This window comes from Caretta caretta, chromosome 5 (genome assembly GCF_965140235.1).
Source record: "Caretta caretta isolate rCarCar2 chromosome 5, rCarCar1.hap1, whole genome shotgun sequence".
Lineage (NCBI taxonomy): Eukaryota > Metazoa > Chordata > Testudines > Cheloniidae > Caretta > Caretta caretta.
Genome location: NC_134210.1, coordinates 96,068,096 through 96,093,789, shown reverse-complemented (window position 1 = coordinate 96,093,789; position 25,694 = coordinate 96,068,096). Strand labels below are relative to the sequence as shown.

General features: G+C 40.3%; 1 protein-coding gene across 1 annotated transcript in view; it reads right to left on the bottom strand.

Annotated features, from left to right (window-relative positions):
• LOC142072183 (guanine nucleotide-binding protein G(q) subunit alpha) overlaps positions 1 to 25,694 on the bottom strand; it is a 243,977-nt gene that overhangs the window by 64,780 nt on the left and 153,503 nt on the right. Inside the window, exon 3 of the mRNA XM_075128705.1 lies at positions 22,147 to 22,301. Coding sequence (XP_074984806.1) covers positions 22,147 to 22,301 — 155 coding nt within the window. The remainder of the gene's footprint in view (positions 1 to 22,146; positions 22,302 to 25,694) is intronic.

Sequence of the window (25,694 nt, the reverse complement as noted above, 5' to 3'; positions counted from 1 at the left end):
TGTTAAAATATTATATGTTTGCTGTTGAAGAAAAAAATCCAGAATACTTAACGTTGTTGTTTTAGTTAAATAAAACAATTTAAATGTCTGTCTGGTGATGTTCTCCTCCTAATACAACACGGAAAGAAAATCCTCCAAATATTAATGATTAACCTGTTGAATTGGAGATAGTTCATCTCCCAAATGACTTCAGAAATATCTGCTTCAATTACTTTTGGTAAATGAAATAACCAAACAATCATTCATTTTCTGATATAGCTGTAAAACTAATCTGAAAATTTTTCTCAATAAATCACTGTAAAAATGTATAGTGTGTACCTTCTAAAAATGAAACCTACATCTATCTCTGAGTTGTGAAGACTATGTATTAAGGTTATAACAACCAACAAGAATGCACTTTTATGTAGAAATCCATGATTAAATTGAATCTTCCTGACTAGTGATTTAAATAATGATTTAAATCAATTTGATTTAAATCAAATCCACGCTGGCCGGAAGGGACCATTATGATTAAGGCTGTGAGTCTGTCACGGAAGTCATGGATTTCATGACTTCTGCAGCGGCCAGTGCGACTCACCCCAGGGCCGCCCTGAGCAGTTTTTGTGGCCCCCAAGCCAGCCGCACCTGCTGCTGCAGCTGGGGTAGTCTCGGGCCACTGCCCGCAGCAGCATTCTCGGCCCCTCCTCCCACTCCGCGAGCACCAGCAGCGGTCCTGGGCTGTGCGCCGCCATCCCCTGGCCCAGAGCACCCGTGGTGCCCCTGGAGCACCCCCACCCCCACAGGAGCACCCAAGATTTAGTCAGGGGTATATAGTACAAGTCATGGACTGCCCATGACCTATCCATGACTTTTACTAAAAATACCCATGTCTAAATCTTAACCTTAATTATGATCATCTAGTGTGACTGTCTGCACTGTGCAGGCTGTAGAATTTCACCAAGAATTCCTGCATGAAGCCCATACCTTCTGGGTGAGCTAGAGCATATCTAAACTGAGCCTGCAGCACCTCCCACTAGTTTGGCAAATAATCTGGTACCGCAACAGGCTCACTGTTAGTAAGGACTGCCCGTAATTGGCACGTAAAACTCGCCTCTGCTGTGGTTTAAAGGGCACATATGGCCATAAAATAGAAATGAAATAAAGAAAAGCAGTATCGGTGTTGGTTTCATTAACTTGGAGACATCGAATAGCTCCTGAGTAAGAGATGCACTTTCAAGCATAGGGCAATTCACCACTGTGGTATAGGCTCTTTGTGCTGTTTTGCTGGTGCAAGGAGGCCGTAAACCAAGTGGATCTGACCACCCAGGAATGTGCCCAGTGTAGATGGCTAGGAGAATGGAACGTGGCTGGAATGTCCTTGTGCATGTGACTATTTATGGCTGCAAGAATGACCCCCTGGTCCACAGGCACCCAGGAATAAGTTAAAGCAACCCTGAAGCTGCTCTGACCTATGCTGAGTCTGTGACTGCATGGATTTTTCATCTCTTCTTTTTATACCCCATTATCTTTTAGGCATATCACTAAACACTGAAAATGCTGAATAGCATTTTCTCTAGGTGGTTACTTTTAAAGGTGCTTTTACCTTTTGAGACAAACCTAGTTAAGGAATAAATAGAATAGTTCTAGTTGCTTTGAATTAGGGCTGTTGATTAATCGCAGTTAACTCAAGCAATTAACTCAAAAAAATTAATCGTGATTAATCACGGTTTTAATCGCACTGTTAAGTAATGGAATACCAATTGAAATTTATTAAATATTTTGGATGTTTCTCCATTTTCATATATATTCTATTCTGTGTTGTAATTGAAATCAAAGTATATATTGTTTTTGATTACAAATATTTGCACTGTAAAAATGATAAACAAAAGAAATAGAATTTTTCAGTTCACCTCATACAAGTACTGTAGTGCAATCTCTTGTCGTGAAAGTGCAATTTACAAATATAGATTTTTTTCTTACATAACTGCACTCAAACAAAAACAATGTAAATCTTTAGAGCCTACAAGTCCACTCAGTCCTACTTCTTGTTCAGCCAATTGCTAAGACAAACAAGTTTTTTTACTTTTACAGAAGATAATGCTGCCCTCTTCTTATTTACAATGTCACCAGAACGTGAGAACAGGCATTTGCACGGCACTTTTGTAGCCAGCATTGCAAGGTATTTACATGCCAGATTTACTAAATATTCATATGCCCCTTCATGCTTCAGCCACCAGTCCAGAGGACATGCTTCCATGCTGATGACTCTCATTAAAAAAATTAACGTGTTAATTAAATTTGTGACTGAACTCCTTGGGGGAGAATTGTATGTCCCCTGCTCTGTTTTTCCTGCATTCTGCCATCTATTTCATGTTATAGCAGTCTCGGATAATGACCCAGCACATGTTGTTTATTTTAAGAACCCTTTCACTGCAGATTTGACAAAACGCAAAGAAGGTACTGTGACAAAGTTCCTCCTCTGCTTTGGTGGGTCCTGCGCTTTTTGGCGGATTTGCTCGCCTCAGAGGTTCATGGCAGCTCTCAGTTTGGCTGCTTCTGCTAGAGGCTCAAACCGGACATTCACTCAGCTAACCTCATCACTGGCCAGCATGGGGGAAACGGAGAACAATCCCGCAGTCTCTGTGTCCCACCCAGTGGGTCAGGGACAGGCCAGATCCCTTTCCAAATTAGACCTTCCCTTCTGGTGTTTCTCACAGACTAGGTCACCTCCTCCTGTGTCCGATCAGGAGTTTGGAGGATGGGGGGAAGCCGGGCGCACACTCTACACCGGGTTCCAGCCCAGGGCCCTGAGGATAGCAGCTATCTACAATGTCCCCTGTATCAGCTGCGTGACGGCTACAACTCCCTGGGCTACTTCCCCATGGCCTCCTCCCAACACCTTCTTTATCCTCACTGCAGGATCTTCCTCCTGAAGCCTGATCACGCTTGTACTCCTCTGTCCTCCAGCAGCACGCCTTCTCACTCCCTGCTCCTTGCACATCCCCCCACTAACTGATGGGAGGTCCTTTTTAAACTAGGTGTCCTGACTGGCCTGCCTGCCGTAATTGATTCTAGTAAGTTCTTAATTGGCTCCAGTTAGCTTGCCTGTCTTAATTAGCTTGCCTGTCTTAATTGGTTCTAGCAGGTTCTTGATTGCTCTAGATTGCCCCTGCTCTGGTCACTCAGGGAACAGAAAACTATTCATCCAGTGGCCAGTATATTTGCCTTCTACCAGACTCCTGTACCCCACTGGTCTGGGTCTGTCACAGTACCAATGTGAGATTTCCAAAAATAGCTACAGCACTCAACCCAAGATTTAAGAATCTGAAGTGCCTTCCAAAATCTGAGAGGGACGGGGTGTGGAGCATGCTTTCAGAAGTCTTAAAAGAGCAACACTTCGATGCGGAAACTTCAGAACCCAAACCATCAAAAAGAAAATCATCCTTCTGCTGGTGGCATCTGACTTAGATAATGAAAATGAATATGTGTTGGTCCGCACTGCTTTGGACTGTTATTGAGCAGAACCCATCATCAGCATGGATGCATGTCCCCTAGAACGGTGGTTGAAGCATGAAGGGACATATTAATGTGGCCCGTAAATATCTTGAGACGCCGGCTGCAACAGTGCCATGCGAACGCCTGTTCTCACTTTCAGGTGACATAAACAAGAAGCGGGCAGCATTATCTTCTGCAAATGTAAATAAACTTGTTTGTCTGAGCAATTGGCTGAACAAGAAATAGGACTGAGTGGACATGCAAGCTCTAAATTTTTACGTTTTATTTTTGAATGCAGTTTTTTTTAAACATAATTCTAGATTTGTAAATTCACATTTCATGATAAAGAGATTGCACAACAGTACTTGTATTAGGTGAACTGAAAAATACTATTTTTTTTTTACAATGCAAATACTTGTAATAAAAAATACATATAAAGTGAGCACTGTACACTTTGTATTTTGTGTTGTACCTGAAATCAATATATTTGAAAATGTAGAAAACACCGAAAAATATTTAAATAAATTGTATTCTATTATTATTAACAGTGCGATTAATCGCACGATAAATTGATTAATAGCACAATTACTCGTGATTAATTTTTTAAATCACAATTTTTTTCATCGCTTGACAGCCGTACTTTGAATCACTTGTTAAAAAAATAATGTAAGTAAACGGTTATGAACAAAGATGGAAACAAAACACCTTTGCTTTAAAGTAGAACACAAGAATAAAAACATACAAGAATTAATCTATTAGGCCACGGAGGGAGCTAGAGCAATTATCAGATTGTCCTCTTTGTGGTTTTATTCATAAGAGCTTAAAGTGAAAATAAATTTGTAATCAAAGAAAACACCACCAATCCAGAAAGATATTTTGAACAGCAAATCTCAGACAGATTTAACATATAGCTCCAGAGCTATCCTGAAACCACTGAAAAAATTCACTAATTTCAGTTGAAAAGCCAAAGGATTTGATGAGAGTTGGATCAGGCCCTTGGGTTTTTATACTGAGAACAGAGTGAACAAACTGGAGCTTCTGAAATACCAATTTTTAAAAACAAACCAAAAACACCCCCAAGGAGCTTGAAACACTAAAAACCAACCAACAAACCAGCAGTGCAAAACACAAGTAGCTTTGGGTTTTTTGTTAGGCCTCAGGAAAGGAAATCTTCATTCATAGGACTGAATGAGCTGTAAATAGTCTACAAAGAGAGCATTATATCCACTACATTCCCAAATACAGCAGGAGCTCATGAGGAGGAGAAATTTTTGAAGAACCAACCTCTAAGTAGCATAATCAATTTGCTGTGGCCCACTTTAAAAAACCTCAGTTGTGGACTGCGACTGGCATAGTGGGAGTTTAAATAAGCTATGTAACAGTATGCACCTGCATCATTTTAAAGGGACAATGATTTAAAGGCACTTTGTTAGATGGTCCAGATCCTTGGCCCAGAAAAAGTCCCTTTTGTCTCTCTGGAAACTATCCTAAAAGGGCAGTGGGGGATTTTCATTGTCATGTCTTCTAAGTGCTATGGTAATATAAACAAACAAATAATAATAAATAATGGAAATTCCCTGGTTGGCATAAAGGTTCTGAAGCAGTCATGTTGAAGGCCTAGAGGAGGGACTGGGAGGCTCCATGTGGCTGGAGTATTAGACTGCAAGGGTACCACTGGTGGCAGAAGCGGTGATTGTGTCAGAACGGACAGATACTGACTTTTTGACTTGGAGGGTACCAGTGGAGATGATGTCGCCGGTAGGGGGTCTGGTACCAGTCGAGCCCTGGGATTTATGGAATGTAGAGTTGTAGCCCTCAGACTTAGGAAACACTAAATCCTCAGGAGTTGAACGAGGAGAGCTGTGCTGGATGTCTTTGAAGCAGACTTAGGGGGAGACCTGCTCTTATGCTTGTGCAAGCATTCTCTGCCTCCCCAACGAGACCCCGACTGGGGGAGGAGGGGGCTGTGGGTATAGATTCCCCTGCAGCAGAGTCGGACTTCATGGTGGGAGGCATGCTCCATGTCGATTCAGGCAGATGTACGGGGGGGTTCCTCGGTCTGGGTCAGATATGGTCTTCTTCCATGAGGTGTTTTCTAAGCCAGAGTTCCTTTCTTCTTACGGGTAGGGTGAGGGAAAGAGTGGCAGATGTTACACCTAGCTGTGTCTCCCTATGACAGTACAAACAGCACCAGTGGTGGTCGCTGACTGAGAAGGAGTGGGGGCAGACACAGCTTTTGGAGCCCAGAGTTCTGGGCATAGTCCAATACCCATAATGGGGTACAGGGGAGGGGGAGTTCCCCAAAGCAGGGAATCTAATTAGAAAAAGCTCTGCTAAAAGCTATAAAAACTAATAAACCCTTACTATCTATAGAGAACTGTACACAAAAAGGCACTAAGACAATTTCTGTAATATTTTACAGATTGAAGAAATTGAAGGAAAGCTCTGGACACTGGAGGTTCCAACCCGGACGATGTGGTAAGAACTGGAGAGGCAGCTGGTCCAGCTCACCCTTTGTACTTTTGGTTGGAAAAATGAGGAAGGCAGGGGCACATGCTTGGAACCAACTGACACTGCTTTCAAGAATTCTCCAGTGCTGGGTGTGTGGAGCACATGCACACACCCATAGTGGAATAAACACAGGGACCAGCATTCGAAGAAGAACAATATTTTTGTTTAATTTCTGGACTTGATCACACATTGTGTACAATCACTTTCACTCTTTTGTTAATGATCAGCTGCACTTCCTTTTTCATGCAATATTATGATAACATCGCTCTTCTGCATTACTTTGAGGAAGCTCACATATCTTTCCCCAGATCCTGCAACAGGAGGTCCGCCTGCAGCAGTAAAACATAGAATTTCTTTCCTGTGCTGTTCTGTAGAGTGAGTGCCATTTCCTTATTAAATCCCTCCTGAAGACCCACATCTTCTCCAATGCAGTAAACCAGCGGTTTTCAATCTTTTTGAGCGGAGACCTACCCTCTGAATTACAATTTTTGGTTGTGCCCCCCCAACCGAGACAAAAATAGACATTATACTTGCTCCTTCCCCCCCTCAGGTTTTCAGGGTGAGGGAAAAGTCGTGTGACAGTTTCTAGGGGAGGAACCAGCACTGGGTGTGGAGGTTTCCAGGAGCGGAAATTGGTGTGGTTGCGGCAGATGTTGACACTGACCCACAGGCTGGATGAGTTGCTGAGGTGAGTCAGGGGGTGGAGGTGGCGCTCCCTCCCCGAGCCCTACCACACGGGGCTGGCCCAAGCCACCTGGCGTCGCCACTTGACCCCCCCCGAACGTTCCTTCACACCCCCCTAGTGGGGCATGCCTCACAGTTTGAAAACCTCTGCAATAAACTGACTAAGTCATCTACTTATTTTGTTTATTAATTAACTTTATTTAAAACACAGTACACAACCGTTGTTGAGTAGGTACATGGCATTATTGAAGTTGACATGGTCCTTTCTTCCCTACCTGTCCCTATTGTTTTGTTAACCCCTCTCTGCATCATGTCTGAAATGTCTGTAAGCTCTTTGAGGAGGAATCATGTCTTTTTATTTGTACTGGGGAGTGCTTAGACACTACTGAGTGTCATTACAATAAATAATCATTATCAATATTACTATTGTTTTAATTAATTGTATAACAACAGTATAGTTTTATATTATTTAACATTACATAACGGACTCTCCCTTTCTTTTCTTATTCCCAAGACTTGTTTAAATTAAAAATGATGGTCTGATTCTCTTAACTCAGAATCGTCTAGTACTTTGTCGTTGGACTAACTGAGTATTTCTAAATGTTGAAGGGGGCTGTGTAAGTGAAATGTGAGATTATGAAAATTCACATAAAAAAAAAGAAAAAATTGCACTATGTTAAAAAGTAAATCCCAACATGTACAGTTTTCAAATCTGACTATTATTATAACTGTTGTAAACCTAGAGAACATTCCAAATTTATTTTATTTATAATCTTTTGATTTAGAATAACAAGAAACATCCATAACAGTACTGCCAATCTCAACCATTCGAAAATCACAAGACAGCCCCAAATAATCATGAGATTTTCTTTAAAATCATGACATTTGCAAAAAAAACCAATACATTTTTGTTTTGTTTTTTCTATTTGCTCTCTGCTTTTTGAACCTACAGAGTATGCTTGAATCATATCTTTAAACTTTCCTCAATAGCTATGCAGGTTGTAAGCTTACTGTATTTTTTAAATGAAAGCTGAGATTTCTCATGTCGTCATCTGCCTCCAGGAGCTGGGACATTAAAAATACATGAAATAGCATGAGGCTCATAGTAAAATTTTAGGTTGGCAACACTGCATACACAAGCTGGGGGCACCGTGGTGATTATTTAAATTTACAAAACTAAATACAAATTTCAGTCATCTTCCCTCTTCTATCAAGCAACAATTCTAAATACAAACAGCCCACTCCAATACATTAGCTAGTACTTCAGACACCCTAACTCTGCTCTGAGGCCGAGTAAAACAAATGGGCCACACTGAATGCTCTGAAAGTCAGCAAATCCAGGCTATTTTAGATAAGCAGTTTCCAGGGTCCCAAATAGCATGGGAAAATTCAGTTCTTCATTCTTTTTTGTTGTTAAACTGGTCATTAAGGACCTGATTCTGCAAGGTACTTAAGCACATCTAATTTAATCCGAATAGGAATACTGATGTGCTCAAATACCTTGCTGAATTAGGGCCTTAAACCCCAATCCAGCAGGAACTCAATGTAAAGCATACAAAAACCTGAGCAAGGTGCTGCACAATGAGGATCTAAATGCTAGGAAAAGACAATTACTGTAGGCAAATTGTACATTCCTGGATACTTGTTTCACCTCTTGGCTCTCTGTGCTAAATTTTCAAAGAAGCCTCCTAAATGGCATTGCAAAATTTGCAAGCCCATCCAAAGGCATGCATGCACAAAACTCTAGAATGAGCTTCTGCAATGCAATTATCCGTTTTCTGTGCACAACAAACTGCTGCGTGCACACATTTTGCAGATGTATTCTAGGAAGTTGTTTTCAAATACTGGACCTTTCCCTTAAAAAAAAAAATCTTGACAACAACTGTGCTTCTAAAATAGATATTTTCTTCATTTATTAATTTCTCAATTTACAATAGTAAAAATGACCTTTTTATTTGGAATTTCCTGGCAACTGGCATTAGACCCAGTGCAAAGCCAGAAAAACCACAGCTACCTCAGAGTAGTAGTATAGTGCACAGCTAGCAGAAGCAGCAACTCTGTACACAATTTAGGTCAAAACTACACGGCCCTGGGGGTGTATCATTTACTGAGACTTGTTTTATTTGGATTAAATATATTGTAGTTAAGGCCTCTCACCATATTGCACTTATTCAGCTAAGCATGTAACAAAACAGACAAAATGGCAAATTGCATACCTTTACTTTAAAATACGATCACATTGGTCTGAGTAAATTAATCTTACAGACCAAATTTAAAAAGTTAATTATAGCTGCAATTTGTTTTCCAGAAATGAATTTGAGTGTCTGCTGAGGTATTTTTCAGTGGAGTTGCTATAGTGATAGGCACAAGGTGCATTAGCAAGGTATGTGTGTGTAACAAGCTCCTGGCAATACCTCTCTGCTGACATCAGGAAAAAACAGCCACAGTATCATGGCATACTTGGGATCTGCACGCTGACAAGGAACATAAAAGCACCTGTTGTTTTCCGGTCAGTGTTAAAAAGGGGTGGCTTTTTAAAATAAAAGCAAGCATTTAAGTCCAATCCTGAAAGGACTTACACCGAAAGACTACAGAGCCATAATGCTGTTAGTGATACCTTTGAAATACACAGGACTCCAAAAGTACTACTTGCCTAGTGTTACAACCTAAGTGGAAAAAGTGGAGTAATGCCAACTTATTTTAACATTCTTAACTTTGGAATAAAACCACAATGGTTCTGATGAGGGCTGCCAACCCTCCTGGTTTGGCAGGGATGCTCCTGTTATCGGACTCTATCTCCTGGAGGCGACTCACGCCAATTCAGGAGATTTTAGGCCATAAAAGTCCAGTGGCACAATGCAGGCTCCCAACCTGCCCTGGCTCCGTGCCGCTCCCAGAAGCAGCTGGGTTGTCTGGCAGTGGCTCCTAGGAGGAGGCGCAGCCAGGGGCTCTCTATGTGCTGCCCCAACCCCGAGCACCAACTCCATAGCTCCCATTGGCTGGGAACAGGGAACCGCAGCCAATGGGAGCTCCAAGGGCAGTGCTTGCAGCAGGTGCAGCGTGCAGAGCTGCCTGTGAACCTAGGAGCTGCGGCTGGATATGTGGCTGCTTCCGGGAGCAGCCTGAGGTAAGTGCTGTCCTTCTGGAGCCTCCACCCCAAACCCCCTCCCGCAACCAAACTCCCTCCCAGAGCCTGCACCCTGAACCCCCTGCCCCAGGTCGGAACCCGCTCTCACACCCAAACTCCCTCCCAGAGCCTCCACCCCAAACTCCCTCTCACACCCCAACACCTTGCCCCAGGCTCAGCCCAGAGCCCCGCCCACACTCCAAACTCCTTGCCCCCACCCCCAGCCCTGAGTCTGCACCCCAGTGAAAGTGAGTGAGGGTGGGGGAGAGCGAGAGACGAAGGAAGGGGGGCTGGAGTGAGTGGGGGTTGAGCCTCAGAAAAGGAGTGGGAATGGGGCATGGTCTTGGGGAAGGGGCGAGGCACAGGCAAGGCAAGGGTGTTTGGGTTTGTGCGATGAGACAGTTGGCAACCCTAGTTCTGACCAACCTCTGTGTGCTGCTCTTCAGGAAGGCAAGCACAATCTCTTTCATCTTGACCTTGTAGCCAATAACTCATTCTGTCCTGACACATTTTCCCAAAGTTTAGTTACTCTCCAAGGCACCCATCAGTACCTGTTCTCAGCTAACAGTATCCAAGATTAATTTAAAAAAGAGATTTTTTGACACAATAGAATTAGAGAGAAGAAATCATAAAAGAAAAGTAAAATAATACACTTGCTTAAATAAACAGTACAGCAGGCTCCACTAAGCAGACCCCAAGAAAGCAACAGAATATTGAGATGATCTATATAGCAACAGTTTCCAAATTACACTGGTCAACCAGTGGTGCATTCAGAGCACTTGCTAGCAGTCCTTGGGGAACTGGCCTGTCTTTCTCCTTGTTCCTGTGGAATATGGATACATGGAGGAGGAGCCAGCCTAGCTGCGTCTACTATTGACTGCTGTCTGTGAAGGAAGAAGTCAGGAAACAAGACCTATCCTCTGAGTTAGCAGTTTTTAATGAAACTGCAGTTGGTGGAAGATTGTTTACAACTGAAGGCTAACAGGGAACAAGACAGGTGGGCAACATGTCCAAGAGCAACAGAGAAAGGGGGTTAGGTGACTTATTAAGTCTTTTCCAAAAAGGACAAACATCATCATTAAAAATGGCTAAAATACAAACTAACTGTACTCCTATTACTTTACCATGTAAGCAAGTGCCACAAGAATGTGGTATAATCACAAATGTGAGGGAAGGTGACCCCATGTGTTCATGACTGAGAGGGGAAGCGTCTATTAGTAAGATATTTATTGTTTGTGTTTGGGTAGCACTCAGAAGCCAGGGTCCTATTGTGCAGGGTGCTCTATGAAGATGTGGTCCACACAATGAACACATTTGAGAAACTTTGTCGTATGCAAAACTACCCATTTTTGGTCTCATAGTTTGAGCTGCATGCCTCACTCTGTCCACTCTAAGTCCAAGAAACATGTCATTTGTCCTTGCCAGCTAAAATCCCTCCTCATTTACATGTAATACTCTCTTTGTTGTCCCAAGTCTATAATCTTCATAACCAAAGTTAAAAGCTATGTGCGTTAGATCACCTTCTGAAAACAGGACAGACCAAAACTAATTTTAGTCTAGTCTGGATGTCTCAAGTGTCTGGAATGATTTCAAGGGTAAGGCTGTGAATCTGTCATGGTGGTCACGGAAGCCACGGATTCTGTGACTTTCCGTGACTTCTGCAGTGGCCAGCACCAGCAGTTTGAGTGTGTGAGAGGGGGCTCAGGGCTAGGGGAGGGGTTTGGTGGGGCACTTGCCTGAGGTGTGGGGGGGCTGTCTCCACGCTGTGCGCTACTGTCGCCGGCAGGACCTGCCCCTGTAGCTCCCATTGGCTGCGGATCCCAGCCAATGGGAGCTGTAGCAGCTGGCACTTGTGGTAGGAGCAGCGGAGGAGCCCCTGTCCTGGCTCCTGCCTCCATTGCCCAGAAGCTGCAGGGATGGGGAGCCAGGTAGGGAACCCCGCCAACCCTCCCTCCCCCAGCACCAGTGGGAGTCCCGGGCTGTGTGCTGCAGCCTGACCTCCTCTCCCCCAGCATCCGGACTGCCCTCTCCAGAGCAAACCCCCCCTCGCCCAAATTTTAATCACGGTAGGTATTTTTAGTAAAAGTCATGGGCAGGTCACAGGCCCGTGAATTTTTGTTTATGGCCCGTGACCTGTCCATGACTTTTACTAAAAATACCCATGACTAAAATGTAGCCTTAGTCATTGCTATTTAAAAAAATATATTTTCACATCTTTGGGCTGTTTTTTTTTTTTTTTTGCAAGTAATCAAACAGTCCAGTAGGATAAGAAAAAAATACTTCCACCTTCGCCAGAGAACAATTCTGCAAGTTGAATTTCTATAATTTCAAATAAAAATTGGCATATAGATTTTGTAGAACTCTATGTCAAGAAAATGCACTAAGAGGGTGGGGGGACAAGAAGAAAGAAAGAGCATTCTTAGAGCCATGACTTCTATTGAACTGCAATACTTCTTACTGTCTCCAAAGTGGTGGATGAGACACGATGGATTTGATTTAAATCACTAGTCAGGAAGACACTATTTAATCATGGTTTTCTACATAAAAGTGCATTCTTGTTGGTTGTTACAACCTTAATACATAGTCTTCACAACTCAGAGATAGATGTAGGTTTGATTATTTGAAGGTACACACTATACATTTTTAAACAGTGATTTATTCTGAAAACTTTTCAGATTAGTTTTACAGCTATATCAGAAAATGAATGATTGTTTGGTTATTTCATTTACAGAAGGTAATTGAAACAGATATTTACGAAGTCATTTGGGAGATGAACTATCTCCAATTCAACAGGTTAATCATTAATATTTGGAGGATTTTCTTGCCATGCTGAATTAGGAGGAGAACATCACCAGACAGACATTTAAATTGTTTTATTTAACTAAAACAACAACGTTAAGTATTTTGGATTTTTTTCTTCAATGGCAAACATAACATTTTAACAAAACAAGTGTATGTCCCTCACTTCTCACATTTATCTCCAGACTTCTTCTCCTTGTCCAGATCTATTCCACCCCAACAATCTTCTATTCATTGAACTTTTTGAAACTTTTCACTTTTAGAGAGAGGTACGGGATTGACTCTGTGTACACAAATTTGCAGAGGGACAATAGAGTTGAGGTCTGTTATTTCTCTCCTCTCTCTATTATTTATTTATTTAAAACATTTTTGCTGTTAATGGCCACGTTACCTCTGGAGACACAAATCCACAGTTTGAGAATGGCAAAACTAAGCATCTGTGATGGTATCTTCTAGACTGAGCACTGAGTCCCATTGGTTAGATGGAAAGATTAACCTAAATAATCTCTACAGAAGCCTGTGGAACCCCATAACATTGGGTCCCTAATGCATGAACTATTGGAACTCATTTACAAAACTTTTCTTAAATGTTACATGAATATATTGTCTCATACTACAGAATTAGAATTTATAATCCCTATTCCATGTTGAGATATCTTTGAGCTACAATGCATCTTAATTAAAACTATCTTTAGATAAGTTTTTTCCTCAAAAAGCATTTTATCAAAAAAATCCTATTTAAATAAAAATAAATTATTGATTTTTATCCACCCTGGGATGAGATAGCTGTGATGAATCCAGTTGGCAATAAGAGCCCAGTAAGTCTTCCAAAGCACAGACCTGCAAGGCTAATGGAGCAAGAAGTACCTAGCTGAATTTCATTAGCATAATGATAAGTCTTATGAACATGTGATAAATTCTTGAGGCAGGCTGCATATGAAACTTGTTGCTGATGAGAGAGAATTGTATACTACCACTTTCGGAGCAAATTATAAGTATGACTAGAACCACTGGAGGACAGTTCAAGACTCACCACCAAAAATTAATCTCCAAAGCAACAAAACAAACCTGCTGAGATATCCACTGTCAGGAAAAGGGTCAATCTAAAGCTAACAGGAATTTGTTCCTTTAAGTCTGGTCAGGTCTCTGCCATGACTTGCTATGACGTAGTCAGGAAATCAGGTGACCTTTTTTGTCCAATGGAAAAGAGAAAGCTTGCCCAGGAGACGTCAGAATAACTATTCCCCACATACGGTGTCACAGGTTAGGTTTACCAGCAACATTCTACATGTAAGCACGTTCATATATGTCTAAAGGTAAAACCAGGGGGCTGAATTTTTCCAAATAAATGTTTGGAGCTACACTGGAGTAGTAATAGTGGACATTTTCATCTTATTCCCAACCTAATGTTCTGTGGACAAAATACAAATACAAATCTCCAAAAATTGCAGCAGTTCACAGGCACAAATCTCCACATTAAATTCCCAGAACAAAGTCTTCACACATGATCTCTCTCATGCACACACCAGACACAGACACTCTAAATGACAATAAAACCCTTTGTCTAACCAGAGATTCTGAATAAGGCTGCCTGAAAAATAGAGAGCAAACAATTTAATTGACCTCCCCATGCTCCTGTCTTTTGGGGATCTGGCTGCAATAGAGCTGAGACTGGAGCCACCCTGGTTTTGTTTTTGCAAAACCAAACTCTGGCAGATGAGACTGTACGAAGCCAGCACTGTCCTGCAATCTACTGCAAAACAATAAGGAGTGATTTTTTGTTGTTATTGTAATAATTTTTTATAATAGTTGATGTATGATTTCAAGGAAAACTCTTTCTAAACAATTGTGAATGTACGTACATTTTACACGCCTCAAAACACACACAAGCAAGTATTTCTTGGAGAAATGTCCCATTTTAAAAGCTGATGTAGTGGGATTTTTCTAACCTCCAGGATTGATGCCAGCAAAACTGAGATAAGTATCCTCTGGGTAATGTCACAGTAACGCTGTTTTATGTATGCAGTGAAGTAAATGGAATTGATTTTCAGTGTATTAAAACAAGCTGTGAACAAAGCTATAATGTAAACAAGTACTGTCGGCATCATTACAGCTTTTATCAACTTGGGAAGGTTTATATTCCTGGGGCTTCATGCCATTATTGAAAAGTTAACAGACAAGTTTGAGAAAGCTGTTAGGGTTTCCAGAGTATATCTAACATAAATCTAAAAAGAATGCAATAAACCTCTTGGTTGTGTGTGTAGAGTGGAAGGTGAAGGAGGAGAACAAGGGTGTATTATGTTTGTTTTAGTCCTATCCCATCCAAGCCCTGCACAACTGTCTCTCTCAACTTGGACTTTTCTACATGAGTACTTCCAGGCAACCACTACCAGCAACAAGTCTGAAAAAGCAAATAATCAGAATCAAAGTAAGTTTCCACAAAATTTCAAAACTCTGTTATTTGGGATGGGAAATGAGGCTGAAAAATTAGTCAGGTAGCAAAGTAAATTCAGAAGCATAAAGTACACACTGCATAATTATCGTTTTACTCCCTTCCCTTCAGAAGTTTTTGAATTTCTCTCTTAGGGTTTTCTATAGCACCCTATTTTCTAAGTACATTCCAGTTTCCATGTTTCTTTAAACATTCTTTGTTTACATAAAGAAGCTTATTACATGGAGAATCAGTTACAAGTATTATTATGAAAAGTAGGAGAGAGAGAGATCACATATATGTGTGTGAGAGAGCATGAGTGTGTGCAAGCCATTTTCCTCTGACTATCCTATCTCAATGGAAGGCTATAGACTGTGTGTTCCTTGGGGCAAGGGCCTGACATTTTTATTTGCCTGCAAAGCTCTATGCATACCTATCTTGTTGTATAAATATTATATAAATAACAACAGCATCTTCTCCAACACTGCAATATGAGTGAATATCTGACAATATGCTGGAACAAATTATTAAACAATCAATTTGTAAGCACCTGGAGGATAACAGGGTGATAAGGAATGGCCAGCATGGATTTGTCAAGAGCAAATTATGCCAAAACAACCTAATTTCTTTCTATGACATGGTTACTTGCCTAGTGGATGCGGGGAAGCAGTAAGCATCACATATCTTCCTTTTAGTAAGGCTTTAGTCCCACATGACAGCCTCATAAGCAAATTAAGGAAATATGGTCTAGATAAAATTAGTATAAGGTGGGTGCACAATTGGTTGAAAGACCATGTTCAAAGAGTAATTATCAATAGTTTGCTGTCAAACTGGAAAGGCATAACTGGTGGGGTCCTGCAGAGGTCAATATTGGGTCTGGTATTATTCAATATTTTAACTGAATAATGGAGTGGAGATTATAAAATCTGCGGAGGACACCAAGAGGGGAAGGGTTGCAAGCACTTTGGCGCATAGGATTAGAATTCAAAATGACCGTGACAAATTGAAGAAACCGTCTGAAATCAACACGATGAAATTTAATAAAGACAAGTGCAAAGTACTTAGGAAGGAAAAATTCAAATACACTAAGTGGGGATCTGGGGTTTACAGTGGATCACAAGTTTAATGAGTCAACAATGTGATACAGTTGTGAAAAAGGCTAATATCACATTGGAGTGTATTTATAGGAGTGTTGTATGTAAGACACAGGAGGTAACTGTCCCATGCTACTCAGCCCTAGTGAGACCTCAGCTGGAGCACTGTGTACCATTCTGGGTGCCACACTTTAGGAATGATGTGGACAAAGGGGAGAGAGTCCAAAGGAAAGCAACAACAATGATAAAAGGTTTAGAAAACCTGACTTATAAGGGAAGGTTAAAAAAACTGGGTATGTTTAGTCTTAAGAAAAGAAGACTGAGGGGGGACCTGATAACAATCTTCAAATATGTTAAGGGCTGTTATAAAGAGGGCAGTGATCAGTTGTTCTCCATGTCCACTGAAGGTAGGACAAGAAGCAATGGGCTTAATCTGCAGCAAGGGAGATTTAGGTTAGATATTAGGAAAAACTTTCTCACCTTCACCACTATTGAAGAAGAGGTCCACTTTTTAATACTACCATATGAATAACAGTTACTAAAACGTTGTAGTTAAGAGACTGTCTCTCAATAAAATTAAAGTCAAAGTAGGGTAATATCTCCTACTAGACCAACTTCTGTTGGTGAAAGAGCCAAGCGTTTGAGCTTACACAAAGCTTGTCTCTTTCACCAACAGAATAAAAGATAATAAAAGATATTACCTCACCCATCTTGTCTCTCAGAATACAAATTGAAATTTCTCTTGAAAGGGAGACACATATTACTGTCTTAAGGTTAATTAATATAATATATCAAGTCATCTTAATGTTTTTAATTGGCTTCTGGATTGTTTCTACAGCTTTAGAAGACTTCTTTTGGTGGCCTGAAGGGTAGGGTTCAGTCCTGGAGCCACCATCAACATTGGCCTACCTCTCAATTCAATATGTGTGGGGCATTAATCCATGCAGCAGCCAGAAACCTGTGGGGTGGGAGGGACCAGAAAGAATTTTTCCTTCTAACAGATGGAAGAGTTGGAGGGGCTTCATGTTTATCAGGTATCTGCTAACAGAAGATACAAAAGGCGAAGCTGCTGAGCAGAATCCAGGACAAACTACCTACCCTCCGTTTTCCCCTGTGGTCAGACTGAAAAGGAAAATAGTGTTGTTATTCTACCTTTTTTTGGCTACAACCCAAACTCTGCCAACTTTGATGCCACCCATAGTAGACTGTGCATTTCTTTCTTTAGTTAAGCACTGGAACAAGCTGCCTAGTGAGGCTGTAGAATCTCCATCAATGGAGGTTTTTAAGAACATGTTAGAGAAATACCTGTCAGGAATGGTCTAGTTCTGTGGCTCTCAAACATCTGTACTGGTGATCCCTTTCACAAAGCAAGTCTCTGAGTGTGACACCCCATACAAATTAAAAACACTTTTTTATTTATTTAATGCCATTATAAATGCTGGAAGCAAAGCAGGGTTTAGTTTGGAGGTTAACAGCTTGTGACCCCCCATGTAATAACCGTGTGACCCCCAGTTTGAGAACCCCTGGTCTAGTTATTATATAGTCCTGCCTTGAGTGCAGGGGACTGAACTAGTCCTACATGTCTATGATTCTATAATATTATTGTCACTCTCCTTTCCTGCATGTTTTCAGTAGCAGTAAAATAGTCAGCATGTTGATATTATATTGTTTTAATTAGGGTTCAGAGTCAACACTCCATGCAATGAAAAGGGGCAGTTCACACCTCTCAAAGCCACAGCGTTTCAGCCTGTCTGGAGACTCAGGTACACATTGCTGTACCGATTTACATCTGCTAAAGGATATCTTTGGAGCCGAAGGGGCTAGAGGTTTAATTTTTTTAAATTGAAACTTAGACACTGGAGCACAAAATATAACAGCAAGAGTACTGACTTGCTGAACTGCTGCTAACAGGAACTATTTGACCCCCATATTCAATAGGTGTTTGGGGAGTGATATGTGGCTTCTCAAGCAGACAATTGTCCTTCATCTTAATTTTGTTCTCTGGCTATTGTGTTTCTGATCAACTTGCTAAATCTTGTGTGAGGTGTGAGTGTGCAGATGTTGAACAGGTGGCTGCGGATCAGAAGGCAGGTGAGAAGATGTGGGAGACTGGAGGGACAGAACATGATGGGATAAATTAGAAAAAAGAAATTCCGGCCACCTCCCTTTTTTTTTTTGTTGCTTGGGCAGTTGTGCTCTCAGAGCTTGGGGCAGCAAAAAACCTAGAGCCGGCCCTAGATGTGCGTGTGTGTGTGTGCACATGCCCTCGCACTTCAGAGAAGTACCTGAGACTGACACAGGCAGGAGGCCTGGCAGTAAGTTTAGGAAAGCCAAGGAACAGAAAACTGTAGAGTTGGAATTGAGATAAAACTGTGTTTGTTTTGGACTTCTGGAGTTTTGTGTTTGATGAGTTCTGTTGCCAGCCTGGTGAAGAAAAAATGAAAGGACTGTATACTGAGAATGCAGTTAGAACTTTTTTGACTGTTTAAGAAGGGGCCCTGCTGAGAGGACAGCCACTGACACTAAAAACATCCTAGGAAAATATACATTATTGTCTGTTACAGGAAAATAAAGAGAGGAATAAGTGGAGAGAAGCAAGCGAGGGGATGAAGGTAGAATAAAAGCATGGGAGACATAGTAAGTTACATTTTGAAAAATATAGGAAATAAAATTGTGATTGTCAATATATGGCAATCAAATCTAATACCACTGTTCTATTCCTGTTGGCTAGCATTTTCAAAGCAGTTTGAGAGAATTTGGTGCTCAACTCCTACTGAAAGTCAATGAGAATTGGGCACTTAACTTTCTTTGGAAGTCCCAGCATTAAATTTCAGGAAGTCTTGTTCTGGATGCTTTGTCACACAGGTATCTTTCTCCTTGGCTAGTGACTCCCCAGGCTAATGGCAGCTGAATATATTTTTCAGTCCTAAACGGACTACATTATGATTTTTCAAAAAGCAAAAGTTAGTTTGGTTTATACTATTTGGTTTTCTTGTCTCCATATTTTATTTGCAAATAGACTTATTAGATATATATGATGTGTATAAAAATATAGAGACTCATTTCTGACGTTTGATTGCTTATTAAATTAAATGTTGTAATTAATCCATAATGTGGACTAGAAGCTTTTAATATTAAAAAATCGCAAACAATAGTAAATAAAAATTACTCGTTATAAAACGGCAACATTTTGAGGTTAAAAAAAATTAGCTACTGTGAATGCAAATAACTACTTTTTATAAGGAAATGTACCAGAAATTTGCTATTGTGATTGTATAATAAACTCCATCGCAGTACTGTTTATATTACCCAAGGGAGCTATTATGGTGAGTGCTGTGAATGATTTCTTGGAACCATAAATGATCCTGCTAAATCTAAAGCAGCTCAGTCGAACTCTGTCTGAGGTAGTATTGAACCCCAAAGCATGATGAGATTCCCCAATCTCACTTACTCCCTTTCCATTTTTTTCATGCTACCATTAAAAAAACAACTTCAAATAAAAAAAACTGTATTATAGTTATGTATGAAGTTGGACTTATAGTCTCTTTGCTTTTGTGGTTCCAATTTAAAGGCTGGGCTCTGCCCATTTCACCTTGCTGGTCTTCTCAGCACTGTAACAGCACAAAAGAGCAAACAATCAACCTAGTAAGTCCCTAAAATTTACTTTCCTCATACTTCAACTCTCAAGGATATAACTGATATAAAATTTCCCTTACAATTTTGCTAGTTTAAAAAATGTATGATTGTTCAGACTATTGGCAAATGAAACATAAGACTATGCATTTTCAGATAGGAGGGATTCTTTGGGTCCTGTATGCCACTATCCACTACACAAGAGCAATACAAGCTCTCTACTGACTGAGGGAGAATTCCCCCCAGTCCAGGCACTGTGTAGGACAACAAGTCCCATTCTGGCAAGAGTGCTAAGAGTGGGAGGGGCATACCAGGAGTAGAAGGGGGTGACATCATAGCGCAAACCACTATGGCTACTCTGGGTAGCTCCAAGTTGCAAAGCTGACTATAGGCAATCAAGGCAGGTTGCCATAACTTACAGTAGCTCCCCAAATGCTTACATTATATTAAGGAGGTACTAATATTGTTGTCTTGAGACAGAGATACAGGTAGGTGCTAGACAGGTTTCCTCATGCTTCTATGCAAATGAATCTCAATCAAGACCTGTATTACACCTCCTATGGCCCAATACAACTCAAATTTAAATAAATGGGTCTTCCCATTGACTTCCGTGAGTGCTGAATTGTGCCCTTATTTCCATTCTGGGCATCCCTTGAAGAGGAGCCTCCATTTATGCCAAACCACATGGTGGCTTTGCCATCTGAACAAAGAGAGGCTGGAATGAGATGATCCATTTCATTTGTCACTCTAATGGACAGGCTCCATCCAGAATAAAACTGATACCATGGCTGCACAGCCAGTGGAGGCTATGTGATTTTTTGCAGCAACTCAAATGATCAGAAAAATATGCTAATTAAAGTTACTTTTAATGGAATCACCAAGTAGTTCTGAGTCATGGGCAAGCATTTCCTGTCTCTCCAGAAGAGTTTTACCTCAGCTATCTCATTAGAATAACTCAGTACAGTCAGACTTTTTGGAGCTGGCCTGCAGACTGTGCTCAAACTCCAACTGTAAACCTCCACAGCACTATTTTATGACACTTGTGACTAAAAAAATATAAGCAGAAAAGGATTCCAGGCCAAGGTTAACCAGATTAATACTTCGGTGTTGATTTATAACATCAAGCATTCAACTTGTAATATTTTTAGAGGCAAATTTAACCAAAGATTCTTTAAAGATTGCTTTCTCTTTTCCAGTTAACTGAACTGAAGTTTCTTATATTGTGCTAAGAGTGGCAAGTATTTTGTGCTCCCTTTTAAAATTAAATTTAGTTTTCAATTAAGAGCTGGCCTTCCTGACAGATATTTTGTTTTGGTTTCAGGTCCAGTTTGTTCTTCCTGCTGCTTCCAACAATTTTCATAAAAACGTAAGTCACAGTTGCACAAACACAAGAACATTAACAAGCTATCAGGCATCTTTTAACAATCAGTTTCCCTTTCGTTAGCATAAGAAATATTATACAACCAAGGCACTGACACCAAAGAAGTATTACACCAGCTTAAGTTTTTCACTTCCCTGTCATCAGAACTGCAAAACAACACTCAGTTATATTGAAGAAGGGAATAAAAGAGCAGCGAAGACAGGAATCAAGTGAAGGGATGCTATTCTTATCAACTCTGTTAAGTTTCAACCACTGAATTTCAGAACCTCACCTCTACTTGTGTTACTTTCTGTACACACACCCATGCGTGCACCTTCGGCCCAAAAGAGCTGTCCAAGGCTGTCCCTCTGCCCAGTCAGTCTTCACTACTGGGGTAAGTCATCCTAAGTTACGTTACTCCAACTACGTGAATAATGTAGCTGGAGTCGACGTAACTTAGGTCGACTTCCCCCAGTGTCTTCACTGCGCTGAGTCGATGGGAGATGCTCTCCGGTCAACTTCCCTTACTCTTCTCGGAGAGCTGGAGTACCAGGATCGACTGGAGAGCGCTCTGCCGATTTAGCAGGTCTTCACTAGACCCGCTAAATTGATCCCTGCTGCATCGATTGCAGCAGCGTTGATCTCCCCATAGTAGAGACCAGCCCTGAGATATTCAAAGGAGCCCAAGGGCATGAATACAATAAATAAAAACTAATCATTATAATTGTAAAAGATTTCTATTAACAACTCTTATCACAGCTTTTTATATTCTAATGGATGCTTGTTTTGGGAAAACTACACTACAGTACTAGCAGTAAATGAGATCCATCCCCTCTAACTTTAGCTTTTGTAATTCCATGTACAAAGCATGTGCTGGTGTATATGTATATTGTATGTCCCTACACATGCTTATAATATTGGTACATGTAGACACAAACATTACAAGCCACTCTAAAACATAAACAGAATTTTAAATTAGAAAGTACACAAAAAAATAAGAAATATCCAATTATCCATATCCATGTATACTTACTATTTAGTTGAGTCTGACAGCTGATACTCCCGCCGTCTGTCATAACACTCTTGGATCCCAGGGTCATTCCATAAACTCTTTATTGCATCTACGTAGGGATTCTCAAATGCTGATACCTTCTCTATATCAACTTCTCGAACTAACTGTGCATGGGCCTAATTTAAAACAAACAAAACAGTAACTTTCACCCTATTTTCTGTGTTTGCAGATACCTCATACACAATGTATTTAAGCTGTAAAATTGACATTTACAAATTGGCTATTTCATTATTTTTTTCAGATTTATATGAGATTTGACAAATCCACTTTGTTTTGATTTAAGAGATACTAGATATACTTCCTTGGTAGGTGAATATATATTCCAAATACCTTGGGAAATACTAGATTAGAGGAAAAGCTAGGCTAGGAGCCACTGCAGTTGGGAGAAATGGTATCATGGGGGTGTGGAGGGCTGCATGAGAAAGCTGGAAGAGGTCCCAGAGAATGAGAAGGGAGAGAAGTCTTCATCCACATAGAGATTTCTGTACATTTTATATGGATCAACATATCATTTAGTTTCATGCCGCTAGAGATAGGCAAAAAGACATCCTATTTTGACACATCTAGTAAGCAGCTGAACCCATGCTTTTTGGACAATGTGTACCACAATGGGCACATGCCAGATCAAGTAATCCATATTCATATGAAGATGAACATTTTATAAGTATCTGCATTCAAACAAATGAATTTGGTGGTTGGAGACAGGAAGAAATGTTGAACTGGTAACTCAGAGTAAATGGAAAAGGAGTACTTGTGGCACCTTAGAGACTAACCAATTTATTTGAGCATGAGCTTTCGTGAGCTACAGCTCACTTCATCAGATGTCACTTCAACATCTGATGAAGTGAGCTGTAGCTCACGAAAGCTCATGCTCAAATAAATTGGTTAGTCTCTAAGGTGCCACAAGTACTCCTTTTCTTTTTGCGAATACAGACTAACACGGCTGTTCCTCTGAAACCTGTCAGAGTAAATGGTGAATGTGTATAGATAGCAGTGGTGTGCGAGCTGAGGGAGAATGATGACTAAGGAAGCATCCAACTAGAAAAAAAAGGTGGTTTTGATGTTGTTGTTGTTTCTTAACCATACTAGCTAACACTCGGTAACATGTAATAAAATCCTAGTGTGGACAAGGCAGTTATTGTTTTAACAGAGGTTATCAGATCAAGGCAAACACTATTAAAGCTACACTGGTAACCTGTGTTAAAATGGCAAAGAGTCCTGTGGCACCTTATAGACTAACAGACGTATTGGAGCATAAGCTTTCGTGGGTGAATATCCACTTCATCGGATGCATTGAATACCCACTTTGTCGGATGACATGCATCCATCGAAGTGGGTATTCACCCACGAAAGCTTACGCTCCAATATGTCTGTTAGTCTATAAGGTGACACAGGACTCTTTGCTGCTTTTACAGATCCAGACTAACACGACTACTCTTCTGATACTGTGTTAAAATGATAGTGTTTTGTCCACACTCGGATTTAACCACCTGTTAGCGAACATGTGATAAAAATCCAAACATCTTTTTTCCTAATGAAGAAAAAAGGTTTTAAGGGGTTGTCCACACAATAACTGGAACTAAAAGAATCAAATCCATTGCAATTCATTATTCCGTTGCAAGCCTCTGGGTGGGCAGACACTCTTACTGCAAAATAAGTGTGTCCTATTTCAATTATTTAAGCCAATAAACTGCTACCATTTGCACATTAAAATATAATCAGTAAGTCAAATTTTCAAAGTAAGTTCTATTTGCACTTTTATCTTACAGTTTTCCCAGGTGCAGTCTTGCTGTATATAAAACTAAGATTAAAAAAAAAATCAATAACCAGTTTACAAACTCAGTAGATTTAGACACTGAGGGAAAAAAGTACAGTTGCCTTTTACCGTCCAAAGAAATCCCCTAAAAAGGGGACCGTGATTCTATAGCAAAACCTGGCTAAAACGACTACTAAAAGAATAAGCACAAATTGGATGTCTAGAAATGCTCTCTAACTACAGGTCAAACAATATTATATTGCAAACTACGGAGATTCTTTAAAGCACTCCTTAAGATAGGGAGTTGCCTCCTAGAAGTGATCTTTAGGGCAGATGTCAATGTCTTAAACATGATTAAAACATGTTGGCAAGGAACTACAAGAAAAACCCAGCAGAATCATTTGTAAGTTATGATCAACAAAAAGTTCTTTACTCTAGAACTTAAAAGAATAGCTCCAGGAATCAGGACAAGCAAAAACATAAGATACAAGTAATTCTATTCCCATGTCTAGTTTATATTCCAGGCATGGAGATGTGTCCCTGTCCCTTATTTAAATATTCCCATTAGCTTAGTGTATTGTGACAGGATCAGTTCTATAGTTTTCTGAAATGTATCTCTTCTTTCACACACATTTAACTTAGAATTCCTAGGAGAAAGGAAATAATGCTCACTTCATGCTTGACAACTATCTTCTATTCAAGCAGAAAACACAGACTCTGATTTCAGTTTGGAAAACAAATAAAATTATTAAAATATTTAATTTAATTTTAATAAAATATTTTAATTTTTTAAATTTGTTTTGTGTTAAAGCAAGGTCTAAAATGTGGATACCATGCAGCCAGCAAAAAATAAATACTGTCAGTTACATAGTATCCTGTCTACTAAGTTATTCTTAAAATAGGTATTTTACAGTCTGCTTTGATATCCATGAGGCTGAAGGAAGGAGAGAGAATATGTTATGCTAGAGTGCAAAGGCAACCATATGGCTGAGAAGAAAATTCAAAACATCGAAAAGGAGAGATTATACCATTGTGTTTCAGCACATATTTAATACATTAAATATTCACTTATTCAGAGGAAAAATTTGCTTAATACAGAACAAGTTATTTCTACTTTTTTCAATTAACAATGTATGTTTTGAGGATACTACAGGGTATAGATACCATGAAACTAATTATGGTGTTTGTCATTATATGGCAATAAAATTATGGCAAAACATACAATATTGTATATTATCAGGATCCATGAGCGGCAAGCTCCAAAGAGTGTTTTCTGGCATATTGTATCCATCTTTCCCCACAATAGGCATATGGCACAAATTAAAGAAAGCTTTTAAATACAGCCAATAAATAACAAGAGACAGCATTCTACTAAATATGTACCATAGCTCTTGTGAAACAGTACAGACACATTTCTAGGACAAATCCTTTATCCAGTCCCAACTGGGTGTGAAGCATCAGCAAGGGTTGTCAGATGAGCTAGTCAGAAATAGCACAACAGAATATATATGAAAAGAACCATCAATGTATCAGCCAGTAATTGGACAATCTACCACCTCTATGTCTGGCAGCCACTGACAGTGAATACACCCTTACGAGCTACTGAAGTGGTGGTTCTGTCCCCAAAGCCTTGGGACACCTACTGATTGTCTAGGTATGACTTTGCTAAGTAGTCCAAAATAACAATCTTGCAACAGAATTGTGCATTCCTTACACATCCAGAATTCCCACTGAAATCAAAGGGAGTTTTGGC